Source organism: Arachis ipaensis, chromosome B7 (genome assembly GCF_059453495.1).
Source record: "Arachis ipaensis isolate K30076 ecotype BB chromosome B7, ASM5945349v1, whole genome shotgun sequence".
Classification (NCBI taxonomy): Eukaryota; Viridiplantae; Streptophyta; class Magnoliopsida; order Fabales; family Fabaceae; genus Arachis; species Arachis ipaensis.
In genome coordinates this window covers 24,853,649-24,871,098 of record NC_142442.1, presented here as the reverse complement: position 1 = coordinate 24,871,098, position 17,450 = coordinate 24,853,649, and the positions used below count along the sequence as shown (strand labels likewise).

Here is a 17,450-nt window from a genome sequence, read left to right as displayed (position 1 = left end):
GAGTCTCCATCAATTGATGAAGTTATTGACGCTGCAAAATTGATTGTGATCCAAATCCACATATGAGAACACAGGAGAGTTCTGGGTTGCGTTCAACGTGACTAATTTTGATGGAGAGTTGCCACTAACCACTCATCCATGAGAAACAACAAGTAGTGGAGGCGACACATCTGGAATCAAGGAATACGCAACTCGGCGACAAAGAAGCTCCAAAACATGGTTGGGGAAGCACAAACGCAGCGACCGCCACATTTATGGGAGTTACGAAAAGACCGGCCCACCAAGGTTGCAGTGACAACAGCAGGGAAGCATTCCACTATGACTATGAGAAGAAAGGTGAAGAAGAAGCGTATTTTAGATTTTAAAATTTTAAAATCAGGACTTTTTGAATAGTTGGTGCATATTTAGGTGTTTTAAATTTTAAAATTAGGATTTTTTAAAAAATTAACTGCTATATTAAGTTGGCTATATATAGAGTTAGTTTATACTTTTCCATATGTCTATTTATCCTTCCATACATATACATATGTGGATTATCTATTTCCTCCACTAATTGACCATGTTTATTCTTCTTGTTAGAGGTTATATTATTATTATTATTATTATTATTATTATTATTATTATTATTATTAGGAAAAGTTTAGGGACCAGCAACTTTGATAAGCTATTTGATGAAATCTCACACCATTAAAACTATTATTAATAGCTATTTGATGATTACAAATCACAAAAGTTGCTGGTCCCTAGTATTCCTCGTATTATTATTAATGTAACATTCCTCTGGCTGACAGCATATTGATAAATTTGCCAAATATTGAGATAGTGTGTTATCATTTGACCCCCCTAAAAAGATAGTTTTTATAATTATAGTAGTCATATATATATAGATATAGATATAGACAAACATCAGTGTAATGCATTATTATGCAAATAGAAATTGAAGAGGAGACACACAAAAACACGGAAGGATAGAGAAAGAGAAACAGCCGTTTTCAGAGATAAGATGAGATACACTTCACTGCTTAGAAGTCCAAAGAAAGAGGAAGAACAAGAAGTGCCAGAAGCTACTTTCTCCTCCTCCATATTACCCTTTTCCAATAACCACCAACTACTATACCATGATAATGATGATGAAGAATTCAGTATCTTGGAGCAACTTGAAGGAGTCTTGGACGTTGAAGAAGAAGAAGAAGAAGAACAAAAGTTGTTACCATCTCCACAGCAGGGAATGGTAACTAGTTGTAGTGGCGATGATGAAGAGCTTCGTTGGGATTTCATGGAATGGGAGGAGGATCATCATCGATTCCCAGAAGCAGAAAATGAATTGAAGGTAGTAAGCAATAATAACAAGTGCCTAATGGAGGAGGAGGTGAAGAAAATGGTAGTAAAGAGGGAAGAAGAAAGTAATAACAATAATGTTGGGTTTTGGGAAGTGGAAGATGAAAAGATGGTGGCTTTGAATTTGAATTTGAACTATCAAGAGGTTTTGGATGCTTGGTCTGACCGTGGCTCTCTTTGGGCTGATGACTACTCACTTTCATTGGCAACCACCAACAATGGCTACTACTATGTTAGTCTTCTCATCTTCTTCACTCCCTTAAGCTTCTCCTTAATCTTCATATTTGTTTTTCACTGTTTTTTCGTGAAGGTATGTTTGCAAGTTTATGTGTAGAATATGTTTGGATTCACTCATAATTTTGAGTTCAAACATATCTTGTCATTATTGATGTTTTCCTAAGATAACTTTAGAATATAATTACTGTGAGTATTTCTCTGAAATAATCATAATTATTATAGTTCATGTTCAGATTTCTATATTGTAACTCTCTAATGATATATGATTATTAGCGTTTCTTTTTTGGTTGAAATTTAATTTGATCTTCTTTCTTTGATAAAACATTTTATGTTGTTTCAAAATTTTGGGCTGTTTCACTTGATTTTAGCAATTAAGATGTTGTTATTCACTTATTTGATCTAAATGTTTTAATTAAGAGTGATACAATTATTATTATTATTATTATTATTATTATTATTATTATTATTATTAAATTCTCACTTGCAAATGAATTCTTAGAACATATTTTCATAATTATTATACTCTTATTATTTTGTTAATTAGATAGTATTAGCCTCATGAATATTGTGCTTAGATGGGAGAAGTGCCAGTATTAGAAGAAGAAAGAACAAGAAGGGAAGCAAGTGTTCTAAGGTACAAAGAGAAGCGCCAGAACAGATTGTTCTCCAAGAAGATAAGATACCAAGTTCGGAAACTAAACGCAGATAAAAGACCAAGAATCAAGGTCACTTTTTGAATTTCAATTTTTTTTTCCCATGTTATTTATTTGCTTCTCTTCTATTGGTTATAAATTTGCAATTTGGGCACTTTTTTGTTTTCTGATGAGGAACAGGTTTTTTTTTTTTTCTTTTTTTTCTTGATATTTTTGGTTTGTAGGGTCGCTTTGTGAAGAGACATTGACATAGAAGATCCCACTTTGGCAACTCCAAAAATATCTTTCATAAATATCTAAGATGACAAGTCGTACAATTATTTTAATTGGTTCTAAATGAAATATTCTTGTATTTATCCATTCTAATTATTATCATCTTCTTTGCAATTCATATTAATTTGGAAAAAGAAAAATATAAAATATATATGCTCCTAATTTCTGGTCCAAATACTTTGTTGTCCTTTTTCAACTAATGAAAATTATTTAGTTTGGGGAAATTTTAATGTTTGGTGGACTTTGTATTGGTGAGGTCCACCAGTTTCGTCATTAACTTCCATTTTGTGTTCCTTTTGGTGTCTCTTTACCCTTTTGTGCATTTTTTAAAGCATGGCCTGAAATTGTCACTTAGTGATGGACTTTACATCAAAAGGTTCGCTAAATGGGCACATTGCATGGCTCTTATGTAGAAAATCGAATTGACCTCCGATTTTTATTCCCCCCACCCCCCCCCCCCTATTTTACATGAAAAGCATATATTTAATTTCGAAATCGACAAGAAAAAAAAGAGGGGGGCGGGGTGGGCTTGATATTTTCTGAGTTAATTTAATAAGCATGAATACTGTAAATACAAAACCCAACAAGAAAACTAGAAAAGCTTACACTATAAATGTATAATAATAGAACAGTTTGGTTTTGCTGATATCTTATGTTTAGGAAAATATTACTTGTTCAGTTTTTCGTCAGCTTTTAATATTATTTAATTATTTTTTAATTAAAATATATTTTTAATTTTTAGATATATATTTATAATTAAGATTAATTTAAATTTTAAAAATTAAAATTTTTCTAATTTTCTACCCACTTCATAGTTAGTTATTGTTTCCTTTTTTTACGTTCTTTTTCTCTCTCTAACACGATTTTCTTCTTTCTTCTATTCTTCTATCTCGTCCTCCGCTTTTTTTTTAGAGTGACCATAATTTCTTTTTCAATTGTAACACATCTAAAATTATTAACTTATACAGAAAATGTTTTTGAAACACATCTAAAATTATAAATCTAAACTTTAAATTTAATCATTAAAAAATAATTGTAACACATTTAAAATTATGAAGTGATACACAAAATATTTCTAAAACACATTCAAAATCATAAATAAAAAATTTAAACTCTTGCAGTGGCCGTAATTGCAGATATAACAGTGTTGACAATTCAAAAGTCAAGATGACGACGAAGAAAGATCATGGCTTTGGCTTTATCCTTCTGGGATCTATTATTTTCAGCTTTAATGATATTTCTAAGATCCATTGAATCAAGATGGATTTTAGCATTTAATATCCATGATAAATAGTTGTTTCCAGATATATCAAGAACATTAAATTCAAGATGAGAAAGCTTCGATATAATGAAAATTTATTACCTGAGTCTTCCTAAAATTTGATCAGAGTCTCGTGCTGATAACGTATTGTAAAATAAATAAATAAATAAGATATAATAAATATAAAAAGTGTAAATAGAAGACTCTAGTATTAATATTTACTAATATAATTATCTCACTATAATAATAGAAGTAATTAATATATTTACTAGAAGTAATTATATATATATATATATATATATATATATATATATATATATATATTTCAACTTAAGACTCAGAGAGATATAGAAAGAGAGAATTTTTATTTGTTATTGTAGTGTACTAATGTACAATTATGCTTCACTATTTATATAAGTGAAATGTTTACATTTTTAAATCTCTTTAATATAATTCATTTTTGAGAATGTGTGAGCCGCCCATAATAAATGGACATTCATAGGGATATTCAAAATCGATCTGGACCGAACTAAACCGACGAACCGAACCAAAATAACCAAAAATCGAATAAATCGAAAACTGAAAAAATCGAAAAAAAAAAAACTTGTTTTGTTGTTTCTTTACGGTTCGGTTCGGTTTTCAGTTCTGACCATGAAAACCCTAACCGAATCGAACCAAACCAATTTGAAAAAAAACCCTAAAAAATACCAACCACCCCCCAGGCCCCCACCCCCCCCCCCCCCCCGATCCCCAAACGAATGCTACTACTACGCGTCCCTAACCCTTAATCAAAACCTAACCTAGCTCTCTCTTCTCACAATCTCACCCTATGCGCACCCATCCACCCACGTCCTTGAGTTTCGAGGCCGGCGGCACCCACATTCCTCCCACAACCTCGAAGTCTTCCTCCCAAGTCCCAACACCGAAGCCTTCCTCTTCACAGATAGAGCAGAGATCCCCATCGCCGGTGCACCACGAACACGAAGCCCTAGCCAGGTAGCCACAACCAGCTCGCACAACAGGTGCGCAGCACCCACTGACCCATCAGGCCAGCACCACGCCACCACCCACTGACCCAACAGGCCAGCACAGCACCACGCCAGTGAGACGCCACCACCCAGCAACGTTTCTGGGTTCTGGCCACGATCAACAGTTCAACACAGCACCTCCCAGTCTCCCACCCAGCCACCGATTCAAGTCAATATGGAACCCGAGCCACCGATTCAGGTAATGTTTACCAATTGCTATTTATTGATGCATTGTTGCTACTTGCTGTTTGTCAGGTAATGTTGGTAACTTGGTATTGTTGAATTATTTTATTGTTGCTGGTTATTGATTTATTGTTCAGTTTATTGAAATCAGTTTATTGTTCAGTTTATTTTTCATATTATTATTCAGTTTATTGTTGGTAATTTGGTATTGCTGGTTATTGATTTATTGTTCAGTTTATTGAGATCAGTTTATTGTTCAGTTTATTGTTGGTAATTTGGTATTGCTGGTTATTGATTTATTGTTCAGTTTATTGCTGGGTTTTAATTTATTTGTTGTTGTATTTCTGTTCTTGATTTATTGTATTTGTTTATGTAGTTTGACGTCAGTTCAAGTGAGAATATGGGCAACACCGGATTGCCGCCAGTTCATCTTCTGAATGAATCAACAAGCATCAGATCTCCGAGTGCATTGCCTGCTGTGCCAGCTCCTCATAGAAACACAAGGAAGCTTGCTAGTAGAGGCCGAGGGAAAAGGCGGCCTGTTGAAGAAGCTCCCGTTGATGACTCCGTTGAAACTGAGACCGATGAAGGTAAGAGAAAACCTTGTAGACCCAAGTCTTGGACATGGGATCACTTTACTAAAGATGAAACTAGTAATCCACAGTACCCTAGAGATGAATGTAATTGATGTGGGGCTAGTTATGCTTCTGATACACATAAAAATGGCACTAGTAACATGAAAAATCACTTGTTGTCGCAATGCAAAAAATTTCCGAAGGAGGCATTAGATCCTACCCAAAAGATTCTTTGTTTTCAAGATGTGATAAAAGATGATAGGAAAGGGATAGGTAGTTCACTTTCTGCCGTGTCATTTGATGTTGATCGTTGTAGACAAGCGCTTGCTAGAATGATTATTGTTGATGAATTGCCTTTTTCGCATGTTGACGGAAGGGTTTTCGTTATTATACGAGTTGTTTGCAACCCAAGTTTCCAATTCCTGGAAGGCTCACAGTTGCTAGGGATTGTTGGAAGCTTTATTTGAATGAAAAAATTAAGTTTAAGTCTGTTTTCTCTCAACCAAATCAAAATGTTTGTTTGACAACTGATTGTTGGTCATCTGTGCAAAACTTGAACTATCTTTGCCTTACTGCTCATTACATTGATGCTAATTGAAAACTGCAAAAAAAGAGTCTTGAATTTTTGTGCTATCAAGAATCACATGGGGAAACAATTGGTAGGAAGATTGAAAGATATTTGTTGAGCTGGGAGATATTTCGGGTTTTTTCTATCACTGTTGATAATGCTAGTTCAAATGATATTGCACTTTCTTACTTGAAAAATAGAATGGAGGATTGGAACTCACATCCATGAAGGGGAGAGTTTTTACATGTTAGATGTTGTGCTCATATTTTAAATCTCGTTGTGAATGATGGGTTAAGAGAAATGCATGAGTCAATTTTAAAGATTAGAAATGCAGTTTGGCATGTCCGTGCATCACCAAGTCGTACTGAGAGGTTTAAAACTATGATTAAGGAAGTTAGAATTCTAGAAAAAGGCACTATCCATTTAGATGTTCCTACCAAGTGAAACTATACCTTTTTAATGCTTGAAAGTGCTTGAAGTTTCAAAAATCGTTTAAACGATTGAGGGAGAGAGATTCTGAATATGCTATGATGGCTGGTGGGATCCTTAAGTTTGAGGATTGGGAAAATGCAAGACATTTTGTCAAGTTTTTAAAAATATTTTATGATGTAAGCAATAAAGTTTCTGGTTCAACGTTTGTGACATCTTTTCAACACTTTAATGACTTTTGTAAAATATTGTCTACACTTAAGCATTGGATGGGAAGCTTAGATACGGTGCTTTCAGGCATGGTTGAGAAAATGCGCTTTTCAAGATGTTTGATAGCTATAGGCTGTTTGGTGGTAACTATCAAAGATCTAGTCGGCAATATCCTCCTGAAATTGGCACACAAGAGCTTGAGGCACATGAAACTTCTTTTGCTATGGAATTTGAGAAGGAAATGGAATTCAATGAGAGTGTTAACAAGAATGAGGTGGAGTTATATTTTATGGAGGCATTAGAGAAAAGTGGCGTGCAATTTGACATTCTAAATTGGTGGAAAGTGAATTCCACTAAATATCCAATTCTTGGGTAGATTGCAAGAGACGTCTTAGCCATGCCAGTTTCCACAGTTGCTTCAGAATCGGCATTTAGTACTGGAGGGAGGGTGTTGAATAATTATAGGAGTTCTCTAACTCCGATGACAACTGAAGCGTTAATTTGTACACAAAATTGGCTCCGAAATTCTCCAAAACTTGTCCTTGATGAATTCATCGAGGAATTAGAGAAGTTGGAATTAGGTATGGTTAAGTTTCGACTTATAATTTTCTTTATTTTAATCTAGTTTTATTAATATATATTATTTGTTATGATTGTTTCTTGTTTTATATATTTTGTAGAAGTTGCACCCACTCCTGATCCTAATGAAAAAGATTCTGGTGTTGAGTCTGATTGAGTATATCTTGTTATGGTATGAATTGTTCTCTTTATATTATTATTGTTGTTGTTGTTGTTGTTGTTGTTGTTGTTGTTGTTGTTGTTAACTATTAAGTAACTGCTTTTTTATTTCAAGTTGGTTTGCATTAAGAAGTTAAGCTGTTTTGTTGGAGAAGACACCATAACTTTGCCATCTTTTAATGACAATTTATTTTTTATTTTCAGTTGTGTTGACTGTTGAACTATTAAACTTCTTTAATTGTCATATTTGAATTTCTTTTGTCGATAAATTTCATTAGATCAAGACTTTGTTAGCTATTGTGTATTTGTGTTTGTCGATTTCAATGTTATGACTTTGTGAAATAGTATGGTAGTATTTTTTTTTAATTGATTGAAAAAACCGAACAAACCGAATCAAACCAAATCGATTTTAATTGGTTTGGTTTGATTCGAATAGCCTTGATAAAAAACCGAACCAAACCGAACCGTAATTTAATTAGATGATCGAATTGGATGACTTTTCTCTGAAAAATCGAACCAAACTGCACCGCAGACACCCCTAAACATTCACATCATAATCCTTATCACAACAATTAAAAATGATACGAGAATTTCCCTCCTCCTCCTTTTTATCTTTTTTTTGTTTTGCATTTTTATCGATACAACGATAATATAAAATATTTTATACAATTATATAATTATAACTGTTTTTTTAATGATCATTCATGTAATTAATATAAAATAATTATTACATATAAAAGGATTTTACATTAATAATGCATCAAAATTAAGTTTTTTATTAATTTTTTTATTTTATTTTTTTAATAAAAATAAAATAAAAAATCAAACCAAAAAAAATAAAAATTACTGCAATAATTACTCGAAAAAAAATAAAAAAATACAGCAGCACAACATCAATAAAAGAACAATGCTGAAGAAGAACGGGAAGAAAAAAAAAAGTGCGTGAAATACTGAAATAAAAAGCGAAAAAGAAAAATGTATGATTCACACGAACATGAATATTGTTGTTTGAGTTCGGTCAACTTGGACTTGGTTTTGACAAAATCAGTTCGATGTATAGCCGGACCATAATTGTTTCTTCTAAATGGAAGTAAAGTAATCTCCCAACTCAGATTAAAATATAAACCAAACAGATCAATCATTCATTAAACCATCTTTGAACCAAACTATGCTGCACTCTTTACTGGCTACACAAATAACACGCTCACTTACCTACTTCTCTGGTTAACCGGCGATGCACACCTCCGGAGCCGGTGGTGATGGCCGAACGAACACGTGCCACGTGGTGGCGATGCCGTTTCCGGGAAGGGGCCACATCAATCCCATGATGAACCTCTGCAAAACCCTAGCATCACGACAACCGAAAAGCATCCTCATCACCTTCGTCGTCACTGAAGAGTGGCTCGGATACATCGCCAGCGAGCCCAAGCCCGACTCGGTTCGCTTCGCCACCATACCCAACGTGGTGCCGCCGGAGCGCCTGAAAGCCGTTGATTTTCCGGCGTTCTATGAAGCCACGATGACCAAGATGGAAGCGCCATTTGAGGAGCTTCTGGACCGGCTTGAGCCGCCGGTGAGCGCAATCGTCGGGTGTGTGGAGCTGCGGTGGCCCGTAGCCGTTGCGAAGCGAAGGAATATTCCGGTGGCTGCGTTTTGGACTATGTCAGCGTCGTTTTACTCGATGCTGCATCACCTTGATGTGTTTGCACGACAGCAGAATTTGGTGGCTACTTCTCTAGGTAATGAGAATGGTTTACAGACGTTCTTAATTTAATTTTTTTTTTTTTTTGCGCTAGTTATATTAATAATTTTTGGGCTAGGTATATTAATGATCGCAATAGACTAGTATATTTTTACAAAGTGGAATATTGAATCAGAAATTAAACTGCCGCTATTTTTATTCATGATTTGATTGTTTTACTAGTGAGATTTTTCTGTTGAATCGGGATTAAATCGCAACTGAACTATAGAATATTCAAATTAGATGATTAATGGTTGAACTTGAATATAATTTTTAGAACATTGAGAAAACTTGCAATTTTGAGTAGTGCTATATAATCAAAAGATTATAAGAATTTTCGTTAGAAATTATGGTGATGATTAAATTGATAAGAAGCGACGAAATCGTGAAGCTCGCTTTTTATCAAGTTTTTGTGATGTTGTCACTTTATTCTAGCATCAAATTTTCAGCAAAAATTCTGGTTATTTAGTATTTTTTTCTTTGAAGTACAATGACTGTATTTTAAAAATTTTCTCAATTTTGAAATTTTTGTTTTCTCCTTTCATTTTTTTCCAATGGAAAGAATAACGCTAATGTTTTCCTTGAGAAAAAAAATAAACAAGAAATATTGAGCGAGGTAAAATTAGATGAATTGTAAGTTGCCTTCCTATATTTTGCTGTACAGATGTTAGACACGTTCTCAGAACACCTTAATAAATTAGATCATGCAAAACTTCTGTATTTTATTGGAGACTACTAGCAACAATCTAATCTATTACCAATTATAGAAAGAATGGGAGATCTATATCAACGTGAGATTTTCTCCTTACATATAGTTCAAAGACTGTGCAAGTGGAATGTGATATTCATGCACCTATTTATGATTGCTGTATGTCTAATCTGTGTGGTTTCAATTCATGATTCATGAAGATGCAGAAGCTGAGAACATCCCAGGAATTTCTTCAGCTCATTTGGCAGACATTGAAACGGTGTTACATCAGAATGATGACCAAGTCATGCAGCTTGCAATGGAGTGTATCTCAAAGGTTCCAATAGCAAATTACCTTCTACTCACCACAGTCCAAGAGTTAGAACCAGAAATAATTGATTCTCTGAAAGCTATATACTCTTTTCCAGTCTATCCTATTGGCCCTGCCATACCTTATTTGGAGCTAAGAGAAGATTATAACATTGGTGATCATAGCCCTGACTATGCAAATTGGCTAGATTCTCAACCACCTCAATCAGTGTTATACATTTCTCTGGGCAGTTTCCTCTTATTGTCTAGTACCCAAATGGATGAAATCGCCGAAGCGCTAAACAGCAGTGGAATTCGCTACCTCTGGGTGGCTCGGGCAGAAGCTTCTCGGATGAAAGACAAGTGTGGAGAAAAGGGTATGGTGGTGCCATGGTGTGACCAATTGAAGGTGTTGACTCATCCTTCCATAGGTGGATTCTGGAGCCATTGTGGATGGAATTCCACACTAGAAGCCCTGTATGCCGGCGTGCCGATGCTTACATTCCCTCTTTTCTTGGATCAAGTTCCCAACAGCAGCCAAATTGTAGATGAGTGGAAGAATGGGTGGAAGGTAGAGACATCAAATTTGGGGAGTGATAAGCTGTTGGCAAAGGAAAAGATAGAGGAACTGGTTAAGAGGTTTATGGATCTTGAGAGCAGAGAGGGAATTAAAATCAGAGAGAGGGCAAGAGAACTTAAGGGTATGTGTCACAGAGCAGTTGCGAATGGTGGATCATCTGATGGGAACCTAGATGCATTTCTAAGAGACATTTCAAGGCCATTAGTGGATTGAAAAATGAAAATGCATCTCTGCCTCCGTAGTCACATAAAGCAATGGTGTTAAACTAAGGTCTGAATTGGAGACTCTATTCTTATACCAATTGCAAATTTGGATGTATTTGACATTGTAAAATGCCACACAAGTGAACTTGGATATTCTGTTAGCTGTATTTGTCATTCTGCATTAGCAGTTTGAAGTTTGCAGATATAGTACAGCATTATGATTTCTGTGTGTCAATGAGGCTAATATCTAGACTTTATGCATATACTGATGTGAAGTAGCACTTGTACCTACATATCCTGATTAAGTTTGAAGTAGTAATCATACCATATCAAATGTACAAGTTATTTAGTTAAAAAGTAAAACTTCTACTCTAACTTTGAAATGAAAAAATACAGAAATATGCGATACTACATCTACCCAATTGGGTTTGCTTAGCCTAGTTTTTGCCTTAATTTTGATGCTATTTTCTGTTTCTTGCTCTTTTCTCCCCTTTTACTGAGGACTTTCTCACTCGAGTCTTTTCAACTCTTCTAAATGTGATAAAAATGAAACTTGCTTAGTCCTTTGCGAATTGTTTCATGTATAATCACTTAATCAGGCCAGTGGATAATAAAATTCCCACTTATTTCGCACCCTCCACTTGGCGTCACACACAAAGACTCCCCTAATTTGCAATCCTTCATTACAGTTTGAGACACACAAACATTCTACTCATTTTGCAACCTCTTGTGAAATGAGACAATGTTTCACAAAAATAGGTTCATTTCGCAGGAGCTATATCTATAACGAAATACTTTGTATTGTGTTTACGCATCAAGGTATTGCAAAATAACATTAGCTGCCTAATTAACAACTTTTTCTTTTACGCATGTGTGGAAATATTTACTTTTTATTGATTTAAATTAAAAACCTGTTTAACTAAATAGAGTCAACCGAATGGATATCAAAATATACATTTAGCTTATAAATCCAAGATCCTAATAAATTATTTTAGCATAAAGTTCTGACTTCTCAACTAAAACATACCCAAAAATAATTCTCTTCTATAATAAATCAATAGGTATATATTTTTACAATAAACGATTCTGGAGTGCTTATGGCCTCTCCATTTGACAATGAGAAGTTGTATCTGCACATCAATATGAACTTGTAAACCATTCAGGGTAACATCTCACATGTAGCACCCATAGCAATTGCAAGAAACTAAATCAAGAACGAAAACTGCTTATATTAGACAGTTACGAATATGAACCAACATTGAACTGCTTGTTGAATTAGCATAGGTGCTGCCTTTCACTTCTTCTTGGCAAGCGGAATATATTTGGTATAGGTGAAAAATAAAAACTCACATGCATTTATCTTTTATCTTTAGGTGAAGTTGAGAGTTAAAAAACTATTAAATGATTTGATAAGTTTAACTAAATAATCATTTAACAATTTTCAACAAAATTTCACGTAAAGACAATTGCACGTGAGATTATGAGTCATAATGAAGACAAATGCGGGTCTCCCAAATTTTGTTGTTTGACCAGAGATCAGACTTAATAAACTTTTAGCAACGACCAACTTCATGGTAGTGCAATCTATCAATACACTCGATGAATAACAATCAAATAAGACAAACTCCACGAAAATTAAGAGCAATATTATTGAGATGCAAGTTCAGAAGAGGGTGACAAACGTAAGGACTACATCCCTGGGATTTCCTTCACATGGCATGCTGATTTTCCTTTAAACGATGGCAGCCATAGATGCAACCAAACAATGGAATTGTCCTTGAAAGGTGTCAAATGGGTCCACACAGTACAGTACCTTTTGTTCACTTTCATTTACGGGCTCGAGCCTCAGACCATTGATGCTCTAAAAGCAGAATTCCCACTGTCAGTTTACACTAGTGGCCCTACCATACCTTATTTCAGCCATTAAGACATAAACAAGGACAATTATAATAGCCACACACACACTTGGCGTGGCTAGATTTCCAACCGAATGGTTCTGTACTTTAAATCTCACAAGGGAGTGCTTTTTCGGTTTCAGGTGCTCAAATTGAAGAGATTGGATTTGGAATGAGTGAAAGTAATGGTGTTAGATTTCCTTTGGTTTGGACGTGGTGAGGCTTCAAGCCTTCAAGGTTGGACCAAATTTATGGGAAAATAAATGGGACTAGTGGTGCCATGGTGTGACCAATTGACAGTGTTGTATCATAATGCTATTGTTGGGTTTTGGTCACATGTGGGTAGAATTATTCAACAAAGAAGGTGTCTTTTGTGGAATTCCTTTTCTAACCTTCCCTATTGTTTTTGACCAGCCATTGGATAGTAAGATTATAGTGGAGGATTGGAAGCTTAGCACGAGGGTGAAGGAGGATGTTAAGGTAAATTCATTTGCTAATAGAGATGAAATTGCAAGGTTGGAGTAGAGGTTTACAGACCGAGACATGTTATAGTAACTAAATAGTCAAATAGACGATTTTCTTTAATAGACAATTAGAAAAAAAAATATTTTTTCAATAAAAAAAGATTTTTTTTATTTTTTAATGTATTTGAAAAATTTTTAGGGTTAACCACCAATTATACCCCCGAATTTTGTAAACGCTAACAATAATGCCCCTCACTTTTATTATCGACAAAAATATCGTTGGATAATTTAAAAACGTGCACCAAATGCACGTCTGGCAAGTGATGCCTTCTCCGTTGACGGAAGTGTGTGATGTGACAAACGGAAAAGCTTGTGTGGCAAATGGAAAGCTTACCTGGACCCGTTCCCAAATTTCCTAATTCAATTACCCTAATTCCTAATTAATAACCTAATTTCAACTAATGCTTTAAGAAGTTAAAAGATTTTAACACTGTGAAAGAGTAAAATAGTTAACACTGGAGTCATAGTAGCCTCTCCATCTTCTCCTCTTCAAGTCACTGTCGAAGACCATCGTCAGCCCATCGTCGCCGCAACGCTGGTTTGGAGAGACATTGTCGCATGTTGGTGGTTGTTCATCTAACAAGGTACCCGTAATATCTCTGCCTCTTTGCCATTAGGAACTTTGTCTTCGTTCATGTTTCTGTGGCTATATAGTCTTTGATGGGAAAAAAATGGCAACTAAATATGTGACAATTTGGATTTTCGGGCATTAAAATTTTGTCACTTGATGCATGCCTTGTTTGCTGTATTGCATTGGTTTAGGGTTTAGTCAGGTTAATTTTTTTCTGTTTTGGATGAACAATTTTAGTAGTTGATTGGTGTTGTACTAGTATTAAAATGTGTATTTTTTCTGCTTGAAATTTCAGATGTCAGCACTCATAACATTTGTGATGCACCACATGGGTAGGTTAAAAAGCAATCAAAAGGATGGTTTGCAATATTCTGGGGATACTGTTAGCAACATTGACAGGATATGTATGGATACTTGTAATTTATTTCTGGCAGAAGGTAATTACTGGGAGGCCCAGTGGGTTGGGGATGATGAGCATAACTTATTTGAGGTGAGGAGACATGGACACAGGGTTACTGTTAACACACCAGAAAGAACATGTACCTGCAGAAAGTGGCAACTGACTGGATTGTCCTGTTGTCATGGAGTGGCTGCTATCCAAAGGAAGAATCACCGGCCTGAGGACTATGTGCATCACTGGTTGTGCATGGAGCACTACAACAGGGCATATCAGTTTCACATTAACTCTGTACCCAGTGAAGAGTATTGGGGTGACTATGAAGGTTATCCTTGTCTACCTCCTTCGTACAAAAGACCAATCGGAAGACCTACAAAAAAGAGAGCACGTCATGAATCTGAGCGTCCGGGTAATAGCCAATACAAAATGCCGCGAAAGTATGGTCAAACTACTTGTAAGTGGTGCAAAAAGGTAAACACCTCACTTGATAGTAACCCATTAGTTTTGTACTTGAAATCAGTGTATACATGACTTGTTAATTTGTATTCTAAATATGTGCTAACCTATTGTATATGCTGCAGCAAGGACATAATGCAAGGACATGTAAAGAGAAGAAAAAAAGTCTTAGGAGAGATACTAGTCAAGCAGCCGAAACTGCATCAGAAGCAGCAAATGAACAAGAAGATGCTGCTGATATATCAGATAGAGAGCAAGAAATGTACTATGAGGAGACTCTTGAGGCAGCTGATGAACAACAAGTTACACAAGGGCACCCCCAATCTCAAACTGATATGGAGGTTAGCTTCAATGTTAACACCTTTGTACTTGTTTTTTCTGCAACATACACAGACTTCTGGAATTTATGTGTTGAATTTGTAGCAAGCCCAAGGGTTGGAATCAGATCCTGTAGCAGCATCTGCTTCAACCACCACTATCAACAAGTCAGCTCCACCAAAGGTTGCTGGTGCTGTAGCTGCTGCTCCAAGACTTGTGAGGAGGGGTGCATCTAGTGCTAGGGCAAAGATCCCCATTATGAGACCACCATCTACTATTGCACTAGCACATGATCCAATTAGGCTACCATAGGTCAGGTCCAGTGTGGCTGCTGCTCCCACTCCAAAGGCTACCTCAGTAAGGCCCAATGTACCTTTTAGACCACCACAGGTCAGGCCCAATGTGGCTGGAAGGTCCAATATTCATGTGAAGCCCAATACTTCAGCCCAAGTGCATGTGCCAAATTCTAGCTCCAGTGCTCCCTCATTGGTTTCTCACCAAACAATGAGTGCAGCAAGCAAGGGTACCACAAAGAGATTCATGGAATTCATGCCTACACCTGCACCTTTAAAGCTTTCACAAAAACAAAAGAAGAAGCCATGATGAATGTGTTGTATTAGTGTCTTTTGACATTGTAGAACTGATTTAGGAATCCTTTGTTTTGAGTGTTAATGAGCTTTTCAGCTGACTTGTTTAAGTTGTTTTCAGATATATTGAACTAAGTTGTGTTTGACTCTGTTAAGTACTTTTTGTGGTAGATTTTCCTTATGTCATTGCAACATTGTCACTTGATCACAGGTTATGCTTGAATTACAGAGAATGTTTATTTACTTTTTGGGGATTGTTATAAACGTTATGTAACCTGTTATGGTCAATGTGATCAGATATAGTACATTTAAATGTTAATTACCAAGTTTGTACTACAAGTATTCTATTTGGTTTTACTGCACTTTGCAAAACACAACTGACATCAGGTTCTCATCAAATTTATAGTTGAATAATTTGCTACACTCTTAATACACATCAGGTTCCATGAAAACACAATACAAGAGTTGTCATTCCCTATTTCAACCAAATTTGGCACATTCACAGTTATCAAAATACACACTAATCATTCACATTTACTCTTCATCCACTATTTAACATTAGTTCAACTCAGTTCTTAAACAGAGCAAAGAAATTGATGAAGACACCAATTGCAACCCCAATGCACATCATGATTAGAAGAATTTCAATCCTCCTTAATTTCTCCTTCAATTCTTTTGTAAGAACAGGTAGCACCAGGGGATCTATGTCCTCATACTCCACTGATTCGGACAGCTTCCTAGTGCTCTTCTGTTTGAGTTTTCCACCTGAAGATAACCTGGGTTTGTGGTTCCAAGAATATTCCACCTCTTCAACCATGTCTTGCTCTTTCAATTCATCAATCCATTGAAAATATTTGCAATCCTGATTTTTATTCTGTCAAGAACACAAATTGAAAACCCATGAAGAACAAATCAATCATAACGTGCAAAATACATTAAAACAGGAATAACTACAAAGACCCATTAGAGGCCAAAACCTAGTCATGCTTACCTTCCATAGTGGGCACCGAAGGAACCACCTCCCTGGGTTAGCATTCGTCTTCGATCTCAGAGCAACAACAGCAAGAGAACAACGACACATACCGTCATACTGCTTCGAACCAGAGTCTTCGCACCTATCGTTGCCGCCTTCTACCATTGATGCAGACCTTCGCTTCATCATACCTGCTGCATCCATGGTTGAACGGCTATTCAGATGCATCACGTTCTCATTTTGCAATTGGGAATTAGGGTAATTGAATTAGGAAATTTGGGAACGGGTCCAGGTAAGCTTTTCGTTTGCCACACAAGCTTTTCCATTTGCCACATCACACACTTCCGTCAACGGAGAAGGCATCACTTGCCGGACGGGCATTTGGTGCACGTTTTTAAATTATCCAACGATATTTTTGTCGATAATAAAAGTGAAGGGCATTATTGTCAGCGTTTAGAAAATCCGGGGGAATAATTGGTGGTTAACCCCAAATTTTTAATAGTAAAAGTAAAAATACTAAAAAAATAAAAATATAAAACATCTTTTTCGAAAAGCTCTAATTTGCATCTTTTTTTTTAAAGATTTTTTTCTTAAAAAAAGATGTTTTTCACATAATAAATAAACAAAAAAATAATTTTATCTTATTTTATCTAAACATAATTGATAAATAAAATAATATTTTTACATGAAATATTCAAATATAAAATCACTTCTA

At 35.5% G+C, this 17,450-nt stretch overlaps 4 protein-coding genes across 5 annotated transcripts; 3 read left to right on the top strand and 1 right to left on the bottom strand.

Moving 5' to 3' along the window:
* Positions 1 to 794: 794 nt before the first annotated feature.
* Positions 795 to 2,774, top strand: LOC107608058 (CCT motif family protein). Its single transcript, XM_016309947.3, has 3 exons — positions 795 to 1,570; positions 2,151 to 2,300; positions 2,453 to 2,774. The coding sequence occupies exons 1-3, from the start codon at positions 1,004 to 1,006 to the stop codon at positions 2,474 to 2,476; spliced, it is 741 nt and encodes a 246-aa protein (XP_016165433.3). The 5' UTR covers positions 795 to 1,003; the 3' UTR covers positions 2,477 to 2,774.
* Positions 2,775 to 4,965: 2,191 nt separating this feature from the next.
* LOC148550608 (uncharacterized) lies at positions 4,966 to 5,661 on the top strand. Its single transcript, XM_088493158.1, has 2 exons — positions 4,966 to 4,989; positions 5,350 to 5,661. The coding sequence occupies exons 1-2, from the start codon at positions 4,966 to 4,968 to the stop codon at positions 5,659 to 5,661; spliced, it is 336 nt and encodes a 111-aa protein (XP_088349284.1).
* Positions 5,662 to 8,415: 2,754 nt separating this feature from the next.
* LOC107609538 (UDP-glycosyltransferase 87A1) lies at positions 8,416 to 11,249 on the top strand. Of its 2 annotated transcripts, none has more exons than XM_088493625.1 (2): positions 8,416 to 9,232; positions 10,144 to 11,249. In XM_088493625.1, exons 1-2 carry the CDS (start codon positions 8,728 to 8,730, stop codon positions 11,022 to 11,024), a joined length of 1,386 nt encoding a protein of 461 aa, XP_088349751.1. In that variant the 5' UTR covers positions 8,416 to 8,727; the 3' UTR covers positions 11,025 to 11,249. The 2 variants fall into 2 exon arrangements, with proteins under 2 accessions (XP_088349751.1, XP_088349752.1); XM_088493626.1 differs by having other exon boundaries at positions 8,480 to 9,232; positions 10,150 to 11,249.
* A 5,081-nt stretch (positions 11,250 to 16,330) lies between these two features.
* On the bottom strand, positions 16,331 to 16,963 carry LOC107607025 (uncharacterized). The gene is made up of 2 exons (XM_016309017.2): positions 16,754 to 16,963; positions 16,331 to 16,636 (listed from the first exon to the last, which is right to left on the bottom strand). The coding sequence occupies exons 1-2, from the start codon at positions 16,961 to 16,963 to the stop codon at positions 16,331 to 16,333; spliced, it is 516 nt and encodes a 171-aa protein (XP_016164503.2).
* Positions 16,964 to 17,450: the final 487 nt, after the last annotated feature.

Bases quoted from the DNA above. Each gene is read 5' to 3' on its own strand.
- LOC107608058 (XM_016309947.3), top strand. From the start codon at position 1,004: ATGAGATACACTTCACTGCTTAGAAGTCCAAAGAAAGAGGAAGAACAA. The intron at 1,571-2,150 runs GTTAGTCTTCTC...TATTGTGCTTAG, and splicing joins CCAACAATGGCTACTACTAT to ATGGGAGAAGTGCCAGTATT. The intron at 2,301-2,452 runs GTCACTTTTTGA...TTTGGTTTGTAG, and splicing joins ATAAAAGACCAAGAATCAAG to GGTCGCTTTGTGAAGAGACA.
- LOC148550608 (XM_088493158.1), top strand. From the start codon at position 4,966: ATGGAACCCGAGCCACCGATTCAG. The intron at 4,990-5,349 runs GTAATGTTTACC...TTGTTTATGTAG, and splicing joins AACCCGAGCCACCGATTCAG to TTTGACGTCAGTTCAAGTGA.
- LOC107609538 (XM_088493625.1), top strand. From the start codon at position 8,728: ATGCACACCTCCGGAGCCGGTGGTGATGGCCGAACGAACACGTGCCAC. The intron at 9,233-10,143 runs GTAATGAGAATG...TGATTCATGAAG, and splicing joins TTTGGTGGCTACTTCTCTAG to ATGCAGAAGCTGAGAACATC.
- LOC107607025 (XM_016309017.2), bottom strand. From the start codon at position 16,963: ATGCATCTGAATAGCCGTTCAACCATGGATGCAGCAGGTATGATGAAG. The intron at 16,637-16,753 runs GTAAGCATGACT...TGTTCTTGACAG, and splicing joins TTCGGTGCCCACTATGGAAG to AATAAAAATCAGGATTGCAA.